The sequence below is a fragment of the Lepidochelys kempii genome, chromosome 3 (genome assembly GCF_965140265.1).
Source record: "Lepidochelys kempii isolate rLepKem1 chromosome 3, rLepKem1.hap2, whole genome shotgun sequence".
Taxonomy (NCBI): domain Eukaryota; kingdom Metazoa; phylum Chordata; order Testudines; family Cheloniidae; genus Lepidochelys; species Lepidochelys kempii.
Genome location: NC_133258.1, coordinates 149,819,326 through 149,840,743, shown reverse-complemented (window position 1 = coordinate 149,840,743; position 21,418 = coordinate 149,819,326). Strand labels below are relative to the sequence as shown.

Below are 21,418 nucleotides of genomic sequence, written 5' to 3'. Positions count from 1 at the left end.
CATGTATAGTTGGGATTATATTTTCCAATGTACATATAAAATGATGGGGTCTAAATTAGCTGTTACCACGCAAGAAAGATCTTGGAGTCATTGTGGATAGTTCTCTGAAAACATCCACTCAATGTGCAGCGGCAGTCAAAAAAAACCTAACAGAATGTTGGGAATCATTAAGAAAGGGATAGATAAGACAGAAAATATCATATTGCCTCTATATAAATTTATGGTATGCCCACACCTTGAATACTGCACACAGATGTGGTCTCTCCATCTCAAAAAAAGATATATTAGAATTAGAAAAAGTTCAGAAAAGGGCAACAAAAATGATTAGGGGTATGGAACGGCTTCAAAATGAGGAATGATTAGTAAGACTGGGAATTTTCAGCTTGGAAAAGAGATGACTAAGGTGGGGATATGATAGAGGTCTATAAAATCAAGACTGGTTTGGAAAAAGTAAATAAGGACGTGTTAGTTTCTTATAACACAAGAACTAGGGGTCACCAAATGAAATTAATAGGCAGCACGTTTAAAACAAAAGGAAGTATTCTTTCATACAACGCACAGTCAACCTGTGGAACTCCTTGCCAGAGGATGTTGTGAAGGCCAAGACTAACAGGGTTCAAAAAAGAACTAGATACATTAATGGAGGATAGGTCCATCAGTGGCTATTAGCCAGGATGGACAGGGATGGTGTCCCTAGCCTCTGTTTGCCAGAAGCTAGGAATGGGCGACGAGATGGATCACTTGATGATTACCTGTTCTGTTCATTCCCTATGGGGCACCTGGCATTGGCCATTGTCAGTAGACAGGATACTGGGCTAGATGGACCTCTGGTCTGACCCAGTATGGCTGTTCTTATGTTCTATGCTAATAGAAAACACCCAGCTTTATACCTCCTTTACCAGATGCTACCATCATCTCCTCCAAGTTTTGTTTGGCTAAAATTAGTGCCTGATAAAGAACAGCTGACTGAAGATGAACCCTAACAAGACTGAGATGATGTTGGTGGGAAGAAGTAGTACTTGGAAGAACTCACCCTCATTACAACACCCACCATTGAAGGTATCTGTACTCAAACTGTTGGACCCCAATCACACCAGATACTGATCTGGCCATTGTGATCCATGTTTTCATGCCTTCAGGCTTGACTACCGCAGTTTTTGGGGGAAGCTTTATAGTGATAGACTCAAGGAGCTCCATCTGTTTAGCTTAACGAAGAGCAGGTTAAGGGGTGACTTGATTAGAGTCTATAAATACCTACCTGGGGAACAAATATTTAATAAAGGACTCTTCAATCTAGTAGAGAAAGATTGAACATGCTCCAATAGCTGGAAGATGAAACTAGAAAGATTCAGACTGGAGGAACTAAGATATCAAGTTTTAACAGTGATAGTAATTAACCATTGTAACAACTTACCAAGAGTCATGGTGGATTCTCCACTACAGACAATTTTTAAATCAAGATGGGATGTTTTTCTAAAAGATAGGATTTAGGAATTATTTCGAGGAAGTTCTATGGCCTGTGTTATACAGAAGATTGGATTAGATTATCACAATGGTCTCTTCTGGCCTTGGAATTTATTAATTCTCTTTAACGAGGAATGCAGGCAAATGCCCTGAGGTAACTACAGCTTTTTCAAAATGAATCATGCCTGGTACCAAGTTACCAGAGACACACAATTCCAACTGCCACTCCCTAAACTGGCTCCCAGTTGTATTCACTGTACTGATTTCCAAATTGGCACAGGACTGGTCCTAGCTAATTTAGAGATCACATCTTCCTCTACAATAATCAGCTTGCACAACAGCTTTGCTCTAGCAAATTTTTTGAACAAACATGAAAATTCCTATCCCCAGAGACAAATGTCATGGCTGAATGATAATGTAAATATATATATAAATGTATATATATATATATAATCTCGAACTCTAAACATATAAAATATAGATTCATTCTGGAATGAAACTCCTAGAAGCTCAGGACAGCTAGGAGGCCAGAGAGCTCATTTTTAAGTACATGTCTGTAACAGGAGGTGGTTACAGTCAGTGGTTTGTTGGAAAGCATTAGCAGTTCATACTCCATCAGCAAAAATACCTGGATTACATTGTGTCTACTGACCCACTGCCCAAGACAGAATTTGTAACAGAGAGATATATTAAAGTATCTTAATACATTTTATTTCATCAAGCCTATGGCAGGGCAGAGAAGCTGCAGGTGTTCCATGAATAAAACAGATCTGTTTTACATTCTCCTCCATCCCTGGGCTTTACATGGCTAAGAAAGAATTAAACTTACTCTACAGGGTTGGAAATGACTGGCCTGTTATCCAGTATAGTGCATGTCAGGGCAGATAATCAGCAGAGAAGAGATTACTTCCTACTGCGGATACAGAACGCTGCTGTACTGTTTAAGATCGTTAGACATCATTCATAGCAAGGTAACAGTAATCCCCAAAGCAGAGTGTTTATGCAACTCTCCCCCTTACAAAGGGAAAGAGGACTTAATTTGTTTTAAAAGATATTATTGGCATTAAAGCAGCTAAACATTAGGGGAATCCTAAAATAGGCATAATCTGCTGGTTTTTCAAGTGAAGGAAAATGGACCAGATAAGACAAATGTAAAAATAGAAGAAATAGCTAAGATACAAAGCAAACATTCTAGAGACTTGTACAGAGTACTTGAGAAACTCTTGCTCTATAGATGCCATTGTGATCCAGTTTATTCCCGATACTCTCCATCAGACTGCTCTAAAAGAGCAGCCAACAATGGAAATAAATAAAATTGTGTTACAGTCCAGCTTAATGAAGCTCCCAATGCAATTTGTGCGCACTGTCACTTTAAATTTTAAAAAAAATATTCTCTTCTGCTGACATTTTTTATTGTCTCCTTCCAGACAGTTCCATCCTTGCACAAACTATAATTACCTTTTTCCCCTCTCTTCTGTAGGAATTGCTTTGTGCTGGTAATGTCTGCTTTCATTGCACAAATCCAGCAACATTCACTTTTAATGACATTTTACAGAAAGAAGAAAAATAAACCCAACAAGCCCACAAATCACAATAATTCACCAAAAAATTGACCTTTGGAAATGAATGAGCCAAACTAATCTCCTGTTTCCCCAAACTTTATAAATGGCAGGGACTCTGAGTAAGTGCTAGGGATAAAGGTAAAACTTTTGCATTCAACATGCTTTTGCTGGGAATCTTGTCACCCCTCCCCACATCCACCTCGCCCTGAGAAGAGAGATGAGTCACATTATGGTAAAGCTTTTTATCCAAATTAATATAATTTTTAAAACTCCAGGAGAAATGGCCCAAGGCAGTTTTTGCCACAGATAGTGATATGTTTATCATTTCTATTCCAAGAGCAGAACTGGCGGGGTGGTGGTGGTGGTGCTAACTCCTTAATGCTGGAAATCAGGGTTTCTAGATATTAATGCAAAGCATCTTAGAGCTTATCAAGTGATCCCAAGTTAATTTGCCTCTACAGAGGGACAGACACACACACACACACAGCCAGCCGCACATGTTCCAGGAAACACAGACAGCACCAACAGATGGGCTGGTGACCTTGTTTATTCCACAGTTGCCTGTGATCACTGTAGCTAGCCTTTCCTTGTCTTTTTAAAGATGTTCTTTTCAACTGAGTGCTTATTAGAAGCTACCAACAAAAGTGATAACTGAACTGAAATCAGCAGAAGGGGAAGACATCAGAGAGCGTAAGATGCATCATAATGTTTCTCTGAGTCTTCCCACTCATGCTTTAGGACTGGAGCACCACTAGGCTGCAGGCAAACAAGTCTCAACCTGGATTCACATGGCAAGCATATCATGCCATGATATCTATGATGCAAAGTGAAAGTTTATGCCTCAGAGCCTCAGGATAGTTAGGAAGTACTGCCGATTTGCAGTTCTCATACTGGATAGAAAATATGTCTCTTCTGATACCCTTGATGGTGTGTAAGAGAGTGAGAGGTGAAGAACCTAGTGAGAAAGAGAAGCATGTTTCCCTTCTGATTTGCTCTGTTTTCTTCCCTCTCTTGCAAATAGGACCTAAGCCAACCCACACAACCATACATATAGGCAAAAAGCCATCAGTGGTGCAAGGCTGCCATGAGGTCAGAGGGAAACAACTGACACGCTTGCACATGAATGCAAGAAGTCTGTTCAAAACAGATATTATAGGGATTACAAAAACATGGTGGAATTACACTCATGACTAGAATACAGGTATTGATGGGTATGTGCTATTTAGGAGAGAGAGGAATAAAGGTAAAAGCTGTGTGTGGAGGAATAGCACGTCAAATCAATGAAGCAGTAAACTGTAAAGAAATACAAAGTAACAGAATGGCCAAAACAGTCAGTCTGGGTCAAAATCACTTTGGGGAAAGACTGTAAAATAGGTTCTATTAGTATAGTGGTAGGAGTCTGCTTTTGACCCTCAGAGTCAGACTTAGATATGGATAGATACCTCTAATATTAGAAAGAGAAATACTATTGAGAATTGTGTAAATGGGAGACTGACTTCCCAGACATAGACTGGAGAATAAATGCTACTAATACTGGTAGAGCCCAGTTATTCCTGGATGTGACAGACAGTTTTCTTCATCAAACTGCCCCAAATCAACAAGACGCGATGCGATTTTAGACATGGTTTTGGTTAGTAGTGAAGACATCACAGAAGAGCTAGTTGTAGGAAATAACCTTGGATCGAGTGGTCACAAGTTGATTTAGATTAAATTAAATGGAAGGATAATCAAAACATCAACTATGAGTTTTTACTTCAAAAGGGCAGACCAGACACTTTGGGAAATAGTTAAAGAAGTCAACTGGACTAAAGAGCTCAACAACTTAAATGCAGAAGAGGTTTGGAATTTCTTCAAATGAACTATACAAAACTATCTGAAATTTGCACCACAAGCAAGGGGGAAAAACTTGTAGAGAAAGGCTCAAGACCCAGCTGGATAAATAACCACCTTAAAAAGGTTATTAGGAGTAATTAGAGAGTCTATTGGGAATAGAAGAAGGGGATAATCAGCAAATAAAGCTACATTGTGGAGGTTAGAAAAGGTAGGAATAAAATGAGAATTGCCAAGAGTCAAGCTGGATAAAAAAAAGAATAAGGATGGATGAAGTTGGGCAGCTATGCAGTGAGGTTTGGGAAGGAGATTAAAGATAATCTAGGTATAGCCCCAAAACTAAATAAATACTTTGCCTCGGATTTCAATAAAGATAAAACGAAAAATGTGCATGAAAGCAGAATGGCTAATGGAAATGGAAATTACCACAAGTGAGATGGAAGAAAAACTTAAAGCGCTTTAAATGCAACTCAGATCAGGGGCCTGGATAATTTCCATCCCAGAATACTGAAAGAACTGGAATCTGAGATTGCTAGTCTGATAGCCAGGATCTGTAATAAATCTGTCTATTTGGTGATATTACCATTTAACTGGAGAAAAGCAAATGTAGTACCTCTACTTAAGAAAGGGGGGAAAAGTGATCTGGGCAATTACAAACCTGTTAGTCTGATCTCAGTAATATGCAAGGTTTTAGAACAAATGGTGAAGGAAAGCATGGAGATAAATGGTAAAGGGGATATAAAGCAACATGCATTTGCTGGAAGTAGATCATGCCAGTTATTTGAGAAAATAACTGATTTTTTAGATAAGGGAGTACAGTAGATCTAATATACTTGGGCTTCAGTAAAGCATTTTACAAGGTACCACATGGGAAATTATTAGGCGAATTAGGGAAGGTAGAGATCAGTATAAGAATTGTAAGGTGGATAAGGAACAAACTGAAGGGGAGAATGTAATTGGGTTGTACTGAAAGGTCAGTTATTAGACTGGAGGGAGATTACTAGTGGAGTTCCCCAAGGATATGTTGAGGGACCAATCCTTTTCAATATTTTTTATTAATGATCTGGACACAAAAAGTAGGAGTGTGCTAATGAAATTTGCTGATGATACAAGTTAGTTGGGGGCATCGTCAATGCAGAGGAGGATTTGATGATCTGGAGTGACATAAACGGGATGAAATTCAATAGTATGAAGTGCAAGGTCAGGCATTTAGGGTCTGATAGGTATTTCTGCTACACACTGGGGACTCATCAGTTGGAAGCAACAAAGGAGGAGAGAGACCTGGGTAGGTGGGTCGATCTCAGGATGACTATAATCACCTCTGTGCTGTGACTATGAAAAAGGCTAATGCAATGAGGCATCTCAAGTATTAATGCCATTGTACAAGGCACTAGTAAAAATTCATTTGGAATATTGTGTACAATTCTGGTCATCCATGTTCAAGAAAGTTGAATTCAAACTGGAACAGGTGCAGAGAAAAGTTATGAGAATACTAAGGGGAATGGAGATCCTTTCTTATGAAAGGAGCTTGGAAGATGGCTGAGCGGGGATATTATTGCTCTCTATAAGTACATTGGGTGGTAAAAGCCAGGGAGAGTGAAGAGCTATTGAAGCTAAAGGACAATGTTGGCACAAGAACAAATGGATATAAACTGGCCATGGACAAATTAAGGCTGGAATTTAGAAGAAGGTTTCTAACCCTCAAAGGGGTCAGGTTCTGGAACAGCCCACAAAAGAAGTTGTGGGGGCAAAACTTGGTATTGAGAGAGAACAGGTCAAATTCATGAGTGCAATTGTATGACAGGTTTGCTTGTCATGGAAGGGGACAGAGCTCAGCAGCCCTGGGGCTCACTTCAGGTTTATGTTCCTAAAAGCGCATCTTTCAGGGTTTCATCTGGCCACCCCAGCAGGGGGTCATGAAGAAATTTATACATTGGGGGATTTAAAAAAAAAATCTCCTTGTGAAACGTTGGGGAGGGCCAGGGCTCGGAGGTAGCACCAAGCATTCTCTCTCTTAGATGTGCTTGGCAGGCTGGTTCTTGCTAACATGCTCAGCACCTAACTGACCACTGTATGTGGGGTTGGGAAGGAATTTCCTCCCAGATTGGGGGAGAATCCTTGGGGCTTTTTGCCTTCCTCTGCAGCATATGGGTGCAAGTCTACCAAACAATCCTGGCATGTATCTCTCATTTATTTCCCTACCATTGCGGGGTCCTTGGGCACTGGTACACCTTGATCCCTCCCATTCTTTGCCTGAGGCACATAATAGTTTAGCTTCCTACGGGCTCTAATTTTGGTTGTTGGGTTTACTGTGCGGGTGCTGGATGGTGTTGGTGGCTTGTGTTATACAGGAGGTCAATCTAGACAATCTGGTGGTCCCGTCTGTCCTTAAAGTCTATGACTGAATTGGTAGTGCTCTAATATTCCAGGGGTCTGTGCCCCATATAGAGTAGCAATCACTATGTGCCAAAGGCTTTGATATCTCTTGAGAAAGGTAAAGTGGATGGGATACAGCCACCCGAGCATCTGTGTTGGGGCATTAAGTGTAAGGCTTCTTGGGTGTAGAACATTTCATACTTTGCACGGACTCTGGTTTAGTATTCATACTTCTCAAAGTCTCTGCACACCAAGTTAATCTCTACTAATACACTCCTCCCAAAAGTTGAGGATTCAATTAAAAGCCAAAGTGTATCCAATAATTTAATTAAAACAAGCAAGCAATACTAAGTGATCTGATAAAGTATGTGTACCTTCTGTTTTTTTCAAACCAATGAAAATGGAAGTCAGATAAGGCTATTAAAGAGCCAGAATAAATCATGACAAGATTCCATGCTGAGGCAATGTGCAAGCTGCATAAATCCAGGGCATTTATGTGGCTCCAGGTATTTTGACCTTAAACCTTCACATGCCTATCAGGACTCCAGTGCTTTAACTTGCAACACATTTTCTCAATTAGATTATTTATGCCCTGGATTTAAATAGCTGTCTACAGCTGTTGCTGTAAATTGATTAATCCCCTGACAATAGTCAGAGCTGCTGACCAAACCATTTGAGACAAAAAGCTCTAAATTTAGGCTGAAAACTCAGTGTAATCTATTTTATGTTCTGTTTCCCTCTCCCACTTAGAGGACTCCAAGTGCCACTTTGATTTTCCCTCCTGCCTCCTACTTCAGGGATCCATGTCATAGTAACCTTTTTCTTCTGGCAGAAGAAGGCTGGATGGAGTTCCATTCAGAAGCCCACTTGTGCTGGAAAGGTATGCAAAAAGAGCTGTAGAGTGATGAAAGATCACTTTCTTCCCCTCCCTGAGAAGCAAGCTGAATTTACACAGTACTTCCAACCCTTGCTGGTTCAGGATGTGACCGGTAAGACCAAGATCACACACATGCCTGAGCCCAAACTCTTAAGCTCCCTGCTCAGCTATGGCTCCCAGGGCTTCTCAGTTCCTGGCATCCTATCAGCCTTAGTGGACTGATAAGGAACTGAGAGTCTAGAAACCCCTGGGAGCCAATGGCTGAGCCAGAAGCCTCAGAGTTTAGGATCCAGGGCTCCCAGCTCTGTGGCAAGGAGCCTGGAAACTCTCATTTTTCAGACAAGACAAATGAGTCAGACTGAGTAAGTGACTTACCTAAAGCCACAAAAGGATCCAGTGTCAGAGTTGAAATTAGAAGGTCTCACCTACCTTTCCTATGTTCAAGATCACTACATTACCTCTCCTGCTGAGTAGGTAAAATACAAGTAATGGTCTTTTTTTTTTAAAATTATTACCAGAATCACATCATCTTTTAGTCTGTGTGCATACTACCTATTTCCTACCTCAATTACACCAGTACTACCGTGAGAAGAGCCCTAAACAGGTCATCAGAAAGATGTTTACTTTTCTACTGTGGTAGCATCCCCAGAAGAAGTTTGCACCTGGCTGCATACATGATTTATCAGTTTGGGGCTAAATACACATTCTTCTAGCTCAGTGTTTAAATGGATAATCCAGATTCTGACAGACAACAAGAGTGACAGAGTCTATGAAGCAAAAAGTGGACAGATTCATAATCACATGAAGCATGCCAAAAGCAAAACTGATGTGCATTCTTTTTTTGGTTGATTGGTTGTTTTTTAAAGGGGTAGTGTACCTCTATGTGCGCTCTACTTTCCTGGCTTTTATAATCCTATCACTCTAAAACCCACAAGTCAGTTATCAGACTTTAACTTGCCAGTGCCACACAGAAGTAAGGTTGCACTTGAATGACAAAGTACATTTAGCTTTTGCCATCAGACACTGAATTTGCGAGTCACTGCTGAATCTCTACCCTGGCAGTCCAGAGAACTCATTACTCTTTGGGCCAGTTTTCATTCTAGATTTATATCTCAGAATACAATACCTGCCATATTGTCTCAAGTACACTACAAAAATAATTGTTTAAACACTGTGAAACCATTGTAACTCAGGCACATTTTAAAAGGTATCTTCTCTCCTCTGTGAAGTCAGAAAAAACATGTTATAACCATGGGAAGGAGCCATGTTTTACCTTGATACGGATTATAACAGAGGTCCTAATGGTTATAACGTGTCTTTTTCTCAATTTTGTGGACAGAATCTACTTCTATATGACTGCTCTACATTGTTTCAAAATAGTGCTTACTCATGGTTATTGTTAAACATAGACGGGGCCTTAAATGGAAGGTTTTCACATTTCTTCCCTCTCTCTGCCCCCATTTTAAGGCTAGGTTCTGGATTGACAGTCAGGGAGACTAAAGACACCTATTGACAGAAAAGATATTGGACAGGCAACAGCAGTACTAGTCTGACAGACCATCACGAGGGGCTAAAGGGAAGCTCAGTCTCAGCTGCCATTCAGTAACAGCTTCTGCATGGACTGCTAACAGAATGTCAATGAAAGACGGTTGTTATGGGGGGAGGAAGGGTTTGGGATATGAACATGTATGTCCACTAGGAACTGAATACTGAGCACTAATTCATTTCACACAGGGACCACAGAACAGCCAGCGGATGGTAGTAATTTTTCTGTAACTGCTGACCAAGGCTGGATTTGAAATGGTGAAAGAGGGGAAATCCCATTACTGCCAATCCCCTAAGCCATCCCCTTAAGTCTTATATGAGATTTTTAATACAGAGAGAGAAGCTCAGCTCACAGTTCCTGTGATTTTATACCACTCCAGAAAGCCACTGTAAATTTAACACTGTTAACAAAGACCTTGACGGGCTTTTATGGTTTGACTTTAAAAATCAACTGATACCAGGAATCAATTTTTTGTGACTAAACAGTTTACTAGTTGTAAATATTCATCTGCTGTGTGGAGAAATATGGTCATAAAATTAAGCAATATTTTCTATGCAAACAGCTTCCATAATTTAGATTATTATAATTTCAATGTATTTTTGAAAATGTGTACAGCTTCAGTTAATGGCCACATATATCTTATCAAATCATTAATGAAAAGCCTGTGAATCCATTCTACAAATAATCAGTTGGGAAATTTACATTGGAAAAAGGAAGAACTCTCAACGTTATGTTGCCATTTTTACTGACAACTTTACTGTCTCTAATTTTAGTCAACAAGTTTGCTCATGGTTGGCAACCTTGCTCACCATTCCTACTGAATTGGCAGTTTGATTTGCAAAGCAGACATGACCCACTGCTCAATTCTGTGTTGCTTACACTCTTGGCAGAAAGCTTATATTAAAATACACTTTGGGAGATAAGGTTCCTAACGTAATAGCTGATCTACTTGCCCACTGAACCAGATATTAAGTAACAGTATTTTTATGCAATCATTATCCATCATGGGAAACTAAACCATTCAAGGATTCACACAGTGCTAGATTCATCTGTCTGAACACATGCCTGGTGTAACTGGCTTCTAGAAAGGTTTCATAGGAAACTGGTGTTACTCAGATATTGTTAATTTAAAGGTTATCCAGTCAGAGAGGCACAGAATGAGAAGTCATTTTCAAATTTCGCCTCCTCACTGAAGCCTGCAAAGTGCATTGGCAATTAACAATTCCTATCACCTCTTCCAGTTCACTGTGAGAGAAAGCTCAGAACTCATCTTACAAATTGCTCTTTTGAAGATCAAAGGGAAGCGGAATTTGTCTGTGTGCACTCTGGATGAGGTTGTAATTTAATGGAATTTTCAGAGAAAGCTTGGCAGTGTGTTCATATGACAGCCCCAGGGTAGAGGATTCAGGGGAGCTCTGTAACTCTTCCCTTCTAAGCGCCTTCCTTGCCTTTAATTGGCACCTCATTAGAAATTAATGAAAATGACATCCTCTGTTCTTCCTGCTTTAGGCACAGAGTGCTACAAAAAGGCCCATCACAATTCATAACACATTCAATTTATATAGCAATGGCTCTTAAGCATTATTTATGAGCTGTGAATTTCCTGTCAGCAGTTAATAAGCTGTACAGAGGGAAAGGGGAATGAAAAAAGATTGTGAACATGTAAAAAACAATATTTCTACAGCTGAGAAATGTTGTGTTTGAGCTTAAAGTATCTTTATTGGGATTCCCTTCTCAGTAGTAAATTGTTTCCCTCCCCCCCACCCCTAAAACACTACCACACTGTTAAATTTGTCTCAAGTTCCATGTAGTGTCAATGAAATGGGATCCATGGTAATGCCTGGCTATCTGAGAGGCAGTGGGAGCAATGGAGCAATATAAAGGGCATGTCTGGCCCCAGTTCTCTGAAGTGCAGTGTCCTGCAGGAGAGTGATTACACCTGGAGAGGTGTAACAGGCTTGAAGCATCATATCGTTAGGACTTGGAAACTGTAAAACTATGGTGTAAGCTCTGGATATCTAGTTCAGATGACACTGGTAAGCAAGGCCATATAAGCTCTAAGCTAATGCAAAAACTGCATTTTACAAGCATTTGTAAACCACCAGAAACTGCTTAAAGTAAAGCCATGCATTGTTCAGAATGTAAACATTGCAATAATGTTACTCTGAGAGCGTAAGTTCATGGGTATGGCAGACTGTGAAAGACACATTTGTGAAATCTGCATGAGGTAATGGGTTGCAGAGGTGTTTGCTTAGCATACAGCATTATCTAATGAGCTTCTAGACAGTCATTCAGTGGATGAAATATTCAGAAATAGACACAGCTCGCTTCAGAACTTCAGGGTAGATGGGGAAAGATCACTGCATATACAGCTCATCTGACTGCTCAGTGCATGCCCGATAATAGCAGGCAGTATTGCATCAGATCTTCATGCAAACAAGTCTGCTGGAGGCAGCATACCCAAGTCGATGAAACAATGGCCTAATCAAATATTACAAATCCTCTCCCTAGCACATGGGTTATCCGAGTGGAAATGCAGTAACCACAAAAGAAAAACCACAGGCACCTTGTTTCGGAGGAGTTGTCTCTTGAGGGTTCATTGTTAATGCTACCCTTCCAGAGAAAAAACAAACGTTTTGGGAGAATTTTCTTTAAAAAAATATTGGCAACAAAATACGAAACACCCAAATTCAAAGAAAAGGCATGCATATTCCAGTTACCTCTCTCTCTCATGTTTAGTGTTAATTCTAGTGCTGGGGCAGGTGACTATGGGAAAAAGACAACTTGTAAATGTTGAAGAAATGTTAAGCTGCTTTTGGAGACTGTACCCTTGCTGCTTCTTTTGGTATAGGTTTCAGAGTGGTAGCTGTGTTAGTTTGTATCACCAAAAAGAATGAGGAGGACTTGTGACATCTTAGAGACTAACAAATTTATTTGAGCATAAGCTTTCGTGGACTAAAACCCACTTCATCGGATGCAAGCAGTGGAAAATACAGTAGGAAGATATATATACACAGAGAACATGAAAAAATGGGTGTTGCCATACACACTGTAACAAGAGTGATCAATTAAGGTGAGCTATTATCAGCGGGAGAAAAAACTTTTTGTAGTGATAATCAGGATGGCCCATTTCTAACAGTTGACAAGAAGGTGAGAGTAACAGTAGGGGAGGGAAATAAGCATGGGGAAATAGAAAAGGAGTAATTGTGGCACCTTAGAGACTAACAAATTTATTTGAGCATAAGCTTTCATGAGCTACAGCTCACTTCATTGGATGCATTCAGTGGAATTTCAGTATTTTCCACTGAATGCATCCGATGAAGTGAGCTGTAGCTCACGAAAGCTTATGCTCAAATAAATTTGTTAGTCTCTAAGGTGCCACAAGTACTCCTTTTCTTTTTGTGAACACAGACTAACACGGCTGCTACTCTGAAACCTGTCATGGGGAAATAGTTTTACTTTGTGTAATGACCCATCCACTCCCAGTCTTTATTCAAGCCTAATTTAATGGTGTCCAGTTTGCAAATTAATTCCAATTCAGCAGTCTCTCGGAGTCTGTTTTTGAAGTTTTTTTGTTGTAATATTGCAACTTTTAGGTCTGTAATCGAGTGACCAGGGAGACTGAAGTGTTCTCCAACGGGTTTTTGAATGTTATAATTCTTGATGTCTGATTTTGTGTCCATTTATTCTTTTAAGTAGAGACTGTCCGGTCTCTGAAGCAAACACTCACCATCAACCACATACCACACAACAAAAACACTAACCCAGGAACCTATCCTTGCAACAAAGCCCGTTGCCACCTCTGTCCACATCTCTCTCCAGGGGAAACCATCATAGGAACTAATCACATCAGCCACACTATCAGAGGCTCATTCACCTGTACATCTACCAATGTGATATATGCCATCATGTGCCATGTACATTGGTCAAACCGGACAGTCTCTACGTAAAAGAATAAATGGAAACAAATCAGAAGTCAAGAATTATAACATTCAAAAACCAGTCAGAGAACACTGTGCCAACGTAACTGTTTCAGTAAAAAAAAACTACATCCCTATCTGAAATAGTTATACTGGTACAAAATCTGTATATAGACAAGGCCTTTGATTTAAATACTTATCAATTTTAATAACATGAAGCTACTAACTAAGGGAAGGATCTTTTTTTAAAAAAAATACGATTTTTAACTTCATTGTCGCTTATGTTGCAATTTTTTTTAATTTTGGCATCTAATTGCCGCTTTTGTTTAACCAGACAGTGCAAAGATGCTTATACTGTGGCTCTCAACCCTTCCAGACTTCTGTACCCCTTTCAGGAGTCTGATTTGTCTTGTGAACCCCCAAGTTTCATCTCACTTAAAAACTACTTGCTTACAAAATCAGACATCAAAATACAAAAGTGTCACAGCACACGATTACTGAAAAGTTGCTTGTTTTCTCATTTTAACCATGATTATAAATCCTCCAGCTGGAAGTTAAATATTGTACTTACATTTCAGTGTATAGTATATAGAGCAATATACACATGCCATTGTCCTTATGAAATTTTAGTTTGTACTGACTTTGCTAGTGCTTTTTATGTAGCCTGTAGCAAAACTAGGCAAAGATCTAGATGAGCTGATGCACCCCCCGGAAAACCTCTGCATAATCCCAGAGGTATACTGCCACTGGTTAAGAACCACTGGCTTAGACAATAAAATCTCTACCACTGACTTATCCATAGTGGGGGAGGTGTACATTTTCACATTTGCAGTTTCTATTGTTTGGATGGAAATACTTTTCTACCAAACTAGCAGTGATAGGGCAACAGTATGTTGATTGCCAGTGTGATGGCTTTATCTTCATATGAGAACTTATTTTTAAATGGAAGTTTAGAATTTGCAGAATACAGCAAAAATTGCTGATTCTAAAATTACACAATCCACTTATTTTTATACTTGCAAAATTCTCTTGACCTTGATGTTAGGGAGGATTTTTCTGTGTGTATTTCAGACAGGCATTTACAAACTCCCTCATTCAAATTGTGACAAATGCAGCCTAAGAGCTGCAGCTTCTGCATCCATCATGCTGGGAAGAGAAACTGTACCAAGCTATGTCACAGAGAGCAGGGCTGCAGTAGTTTGCTGAAAATCTCACCAGATGCCTTACTGTGCTTGTCCAGAACTGCGTTTTCAATCAGCTTCCATTAAAATCTCTACACCATAAATTTTGATTTTATAAGCAGTTAGTAGCTTGTCTGATTTTCCATGTAGTTTCTGTACACATCTATGGTCAATACCCAATACCAGGGAGTTAAACATGTTTCATCCTTACCAGAGTTCTAGGCCGTACAGGGTTGTCTTTGTAGCACTTACTTCCAGGAGACATTTCATATTGAAGATAGGACCCCCTAACTATGCTCAGACAATACTTCCTCTCAGTTCTGTGTAGTAGGACATCCCAGAGTGCATTGGTCCAAATGCCACAGGTGTCATTGTGTTTACAAGTCCTCTGAGCACTCAATTACTGTAGTGAGGCATCATGAAACAAGTAGCAAACTTCACCAAATGTATAAACATCAACAGGATTAGGAAGTGTGGTATGCAGGAAGCACAAACTTAGTTGATACATGATTGTGTTATGAAAAAAATTACTATGCAAATAAAAGTACCATGTGTTTGTTGTAACCACGTCTAATGAGTGTATTGCAAATTGATTACAACAAATACAATTGTATTTGTGTGGATGAGACAATTTCTCCCATGGTGTCTATCGCATTCATCACTTGTCCATGTAATAATACAAGTTCCAAAATCCAATAGATTTAGAGTAGTCTGAATGAGACAAGCTAGTGGTCAGCATAGGCAATAGCATCCACCCTGAAAAAACCTCAAATAGCTGAACAGTTTCCTCAACTTATGGAACAGTCTCCTTTGGGATGACATCAAGAATAGAAACGTTCAGCACAAAGGAAAGGGGTGGTTTTTTGGAAAGTTACAGACCCATCTAAAGATAGGATTCTTACATAGGGATAAAGGACTGTCTTGTAATTTACATACAGGACAGAGGAAGACCTGTGTTTCTGCTCCAGGTTCTGCAGCAGACTTTTGTGTGATCTTCACCAAGTCAACTGACCTTCTCTGTGCTTCAAGCTTCTTCAGCTGTAAAGTGGGCATAACATTCATCCACCTCACAGGGAGTTATGAAGCTACATTCATTTATGCGTGTTAAATGGTTTGAGCTCCTTTGGTAGAAGGCTCTACATAAGGACAGAGCATTAGTGGAAATTGATCTGACAGTATTAACTGTAATTTTTGCCACCAATGAAAGCTAGATCCTCTCTCTCAAATTTATCTTTAAAAGGTCTGAATAGGACTGCTACATTTTCCCATCCGTGCAACGGTACCTAATGTCATTCTGTCAGAAAGCTTCATTTTAACAGTATTGACAACCAGTACTTACCACAGCGACATGATCCCAATTCCTGCTGTACTAGCTCCAGTTTTGTTTGGCACTGGAAGCACCTGCGTCTGCTCTTCTGTTTGGATCGACTGGTTTCCTCAGGCCTGTCATTACTGTCCTCCAGTAGCCGTGGCCGTTTCACAGGAGAAGCCTCGCTCTCTGACTGTGAATCTGTAATATTCAGAACAAACATTTGGGGGAAATGTTAGAACCTCCTTTTTGAGGTCCTGTTCTAGAAAGATTAACGGTCTATTACTTGCATCTGGGGTCACTTGCAAGGATTATGTTCCTTCCTGTTCTATTGCATATATACATTCTTCAGCAGTCAAAACAGGCACCAACTAAGGGAGCAATTATCTTCGTTCCCTACAAGGACCCCTCCTGGCTCACAATACTGAAAATCAAACTGGATAACTCCTCCCGGCCACAGCTTGGTTGTACACAGACACATGTAGCACGCACACCATCCTAAACAACTGTAAGCTTCATTTAGTTTCTCCTACATGACTTTATTCCCCCTATACAAACCAACTGAACGAGGCTTCTGATGAAAGCCAACTGAAAGCGAGTTCAGCCTATTTCCTGGCTGGATAGAACAGAGGCTTTAAGGCACAGCCTGCTAGCTACAGTTCTGAAAACTGAAGGCGGAATACAAAAGCATCATACTGTGCCTCCCTTTCTCTACAAGGATAACAATCTAAATGTAAACGATTACACATCACCAAGATAAACTAACCCCATGGATGCTATAGATTCAAAGTACTCCTGGATTCTCTCTCTAAACTAGGCACAACACTACTTCCATTAATAACCTTTTTCATATACATTTCCTCTTATAAGAAAGCGTGCTACTCTTAGAGGATGTAAATCCGCAGATGCTTCAGTTGTTAGTGTATCTGTCGTAAGAATGAGAAGCTAATTAATTGTCTGCACATGACATTTTGTCAGACCACAGCGATTGGCACTATAGAAAAGTCCAGGATGAATGGATCCCACTCTCAAACCTGCCATCTTGCCTGTGGGATGCTCTTCACACTACCAACTTCCTTCAGGCTAAAAAGGTTAGGTAAGCATTTGTTTTAGGTGAGAGAGTGCAGGAGAAAATCCTCTGTTGGGAATCCAGGATTCGGAGAGAACAGGCGTTCCCAGACACCACGGTCTCCCAATATTGTCAGATTCTGAGGTACCCTTTCCCCCCCACCCCCAGGCCTAGAAACAATATAATATTTAAAACAAAAATCAAATCTTTCTTCTTCCATTTCATTTCTGCAACCACAGTCCCCCTTGATACAACATCCACCTCCTCAGAAGTTAACCTTTCCCTGCACAGGAACAAAAGGCTTTTGTTTCCAAAAAGGTACATTAAGTGGACAATATTTTGAACAGCAGCTCTGCTGTAACATTACAGGCCTGCAATAAGGGGGGCAGGGGACCCTAATTCAACAGTGCTGTTGCAGCAGAACCAAGTCTCAATAACTTCCTGAAAGTGGTTTTGTCCCATCTACACTACAAATCAAACTGTCTGCAGTACTATTTCAAGTAGATCCGCTGCTGAAAGCCAGTGTTGAAATGGGTCAACATCCTAGTGTAGGATGGGGTCTGAGAAAAATCCATCTTACTGTAGCGACACCAATTGTAAAAACATACATTCAACAAGATAGAACAAACAATGCTTCCTGGCAGGACCCTGGCCCTGTAAACAGCTTTATTTTAAAATGCTATTGTGGGTTCACTATGATGATGGAAAATGTGTTTAATTTGTGTGAGCTGAACCAGTTTTTAAAATAAAGTTTTCATCAGCAAGAATATTTTTAGGACCAAATTCAGTGCCCTGTGCTTGCCAGAACACCCTGTAAAGGGGTGAGGAAGCGAATCATTACCCAAGTAACAAAGCCACTCTACAGGATTAGCACAACAGCGTAAACAGTTATCCACACCCTTGTTATTTTCCATATTGCGCCTCTTCCCAGCCAATCTGTCCAAAATGCATTAGCCAAAGTTCTCTCATCTAATTAGACCATCTCACCCCACTTCTGACTTGCACCAATGACTTCCCATCTTGTCCACCATATACAATTTAAACTGCTCTATTTTCTTGCCCTCAAATGCTGCTCTGTGTGTAGTATCCATAGGTGCCTGCCTCCTAGACCAGTATACAGGGAACCTACAGCTCATTCATATCGCACCAAAAGATTCACTTTTGTGAGGCCCACAAATGAATGACTTATTACATTTAAATAAGTTTACCTAAAGCGATTCCTTCTGGATTTCTAAATGCATCTGTTTTTCTGTATCAGTCTTTTTAATCTGTTTTGTATAGATGACTGGTGCTTAAGTTATAAACAAACAAACAAACAAACAAGTGCTCTCTGGGCACTCAGATACCACAAGGAAGGAGGCCATGACAGAATCTAGCAGGGAAGATGGAGAAATGGATGCTTACTCGTGGGGGAATTCTGCGCCACTGTGCATGTGCGGAATTTATATTCCCCGCAGATTTCATTGCTTTTCCGCAGAAAAATGACTTTCTGACAGGGATTCATAGATTCATAGATATTTAGGTCAGAAGGGACCATTATGATCATCTAGTCTGACCTCCTGCACAACGCAGGCCACAGAATTTCACCCACCACTCCTGCAAAAAACCTCACACCTATATCTGTGCTATTGAAGTCCTCAAATAGTAGTTTACAGACTTCAAGGAGCAGAGAATCCTCCAGCAAGTGACCCGTGCCCCATGCTACAGAGGAAGGCGGTTGTTTCTATTGCGGTTTTCTAATCAGATTTTACCAAAATATATTATAAATCCTTTTTTCTGATCTTTATAAGAAAAATGAAATCTGAACAGAAAGTGGTGCTTTTGTGTATACATATATACAACCTCCCACCCCCATGGTAAACTTAGGGCTTGTCTACATGGTATAGCAATGCGCACTAGAGGAGCATGAATTCTAAAGTGCACCAATGTGTTCAACACTCACTGGCTTGTGTAGACCCTGCTGGTGTCACCTAAAAGTTCCCTAGTGTGCACTGACAAATTAAGAATACTCAAGTGCATTTTTATCAATATAGTGGGGGGAAAGACATCAAGGAAGTCCCCACATTGACATTACACTAAATTAACATGCAAAAAAAGGTTAGTTTATAATCCCTCCCCCGCCAACACTATAATGCCCACACACTCAGCTGCCCAACAGATTTGTTCTTCTAATGATACTACAAGGGGAATAAGGTTATTAAAAAAATCCAAGAAGCAAAGGGAAACCACAAGAGCAGTCATGAGACCCTTTTCAGCAGTATGTTTTGGGTGCCCAGGACAGCTGGCAGAGAGGTAAATCATTGTGGGGTAGGGAGTGGGACTGGGGAAGACCTGGCTGGTGGCACCTACCCTGCGCCAGGCTCAGCTGCTAGTCTTGGCTGGGCTGGGCAGGAAGAGACTTCCTCTTCCCCGGCATGGAATCCAGGAGCAGGTCAGACCCACCCCCAGATTTTTCCCACAGCTGCAGAAAGCTCTGCCAACTCCCCCCCGCAACCCCTTCCCCCGCTTCCTGCGCCCATCACTCCTCAGCTGCAGGGGGAGGGATCCCTGTACAGGGAGCTGCTCCCCCATCCGCCCAACCCCCATGCATGCAGACCCCCTCATGACTCTCCCGCTGAGCCTCACCGCCCCGCACTCGAACACTCGCCCCACCGATAAGCCCCACTCCCACTGCACCTGGACCACCCTGACGAGTCCCCCACACCCAGATCCCCACCCCAATGAGGCCCCCACACCCAGACCCCCCTGCCGAGCTCTATCTCCCACCCCAAACCCAGACCCCTACCCCCCCCTTAGCCCCAACTACCTTCACCTGAATCCCCCTGCAGCGTACCATTACCCCACTACCATGCTGGAGCCTCCATATTTATTTGATAAATAAAATCTGCAGAGTTTTGCAGAATTTTAAAATACTGTGTGCAGAATTTTTAATTTTTTGGCGCAGAATACCCTCAGGAGTATATGGATCTTTGTCGTTATGGATCGAATGGCACCATTTTACCTCAAACCACCTCTATGCAGCAATGTAGGAGAAGTTCCATGACAAAGGCTCTTTGAACAGGCTCCAAGAATCCTAACTAAGCCAGACTCCTGAGCAGCAGACCTGCATCAATTCCACTGTCTTCACTATACCTAATGATATTAGGCTGGGCATACTGGATTCTGAGGGTAACATACACCTGATGTGCTAGGAGTACTCCTTTCCACAGGAACAGTAGCCCAGTTCATGCTGTGTTTAATAATGAAGCCTACTACAGTACACCTCTTCACGGCTAAACAGTTGGGGATAACAGGAACTATCCTACTTGCCAGGATTCATCACTCAAAGCAACATTCGACACTGCTGTTCCCAAATGGTTAACCTCACACATATCTTTGCTCTGAGAAAAATAAGCCATTCTGGTTCTTCTCAACAGTCAATTTTGCATTTTAAATTAAGTTAATGGAACAAACAGTGGCCTACTGGTTTATTATGAAGTCTCCATGAGAAATTTAAATCCATGTGCCAAGCAGTATCCAATTTAGTTAATATAGCCAAATCCTGTGGAAAGGCTCCCCCTAAATTAGATAAACAGCTGCCCAGGGTCAGGCTTGCAACTGTATAATTAACTACATCCAAATATTAAATTACACATTTCCTGTTGATTAATAAATGACTAATCAAATATATAGAGAAGATGGCTCATAATAGAAATGAGAGAAGATTTAGAAATAAAGCCTTTTAGATGCCCATATCTTCCTGGCTTGCTTGGTTTAAACACTATTTTGTTAGACTACAGAGAGGTTGCTTAGCCTAATTTTAAAGGACAGTAGCCCGTTTCTCAGTTATCTGATTACTTAGAAATTATATTGAGTATTACATGCTCAAGTACTGTGCAAAAACTAACTAACCCTCACGACAAACTGCAATGCAGGGAAGCACTATCCCCACTTTATGGATGAGGAAACTGAGGCAGGGAGATAATGACTTGCCCACACAGTCAGTGGAAGAGTTGACATTAGAATTCAGAACCGTGACTCAACTTGGTGTTCATTCCCCCAGATCACCCTGCCTTCCAAAAGATTAAAGTAAAACACGTACTTGAAATCTTGCATCAGTAAAGTATAGGGAGCAGACAATGAATGGAAATAGTTTACGTATAGTTTTAGTGACAGGATAGTGAAATGCAAGACACAAGTACGTTCAACAGCATGTTAGAGGAGCTGCAGGAACTGGATAAAACTGATGAAGCCACTGAAGTCAAGAGTCAATTCTAATTAAAGCAATTAAACAATCAAGAAGGG

General features: G+C 40.7%; 1 protein-coding gene across 4 annotated transcripts in view; it reads right to left on the bottom strand.

The window, feature by feature from the left end:
- The window catches only part of ZFAND3 (zinc finger AN1-type containing 3), a 243,365-nt gene that overhangs the window by 13,515 nt on the left and 208,432 nt on the right, over positions 1 to 21,418 (bottom strand). For all 4 annotated transcript variants that reach the window (XR_012158193.1, XM_073338549.1, XM_073338547.1 and 1 more), the window contains exon 6: positions 16,096 to 16,266. Coding sequence is in view for 3 of the 4 variants with exons in the window: in XM_073338549.1 (XP_073194650.1) it covers positions 16,096 to 16,266 (171 nt within the window). In the remaining variant the exon portion in view is untranslated. The remainder of the gene's footprint in view (positions 1 to 16,095; positions 16,267 to 21,418) is intronic.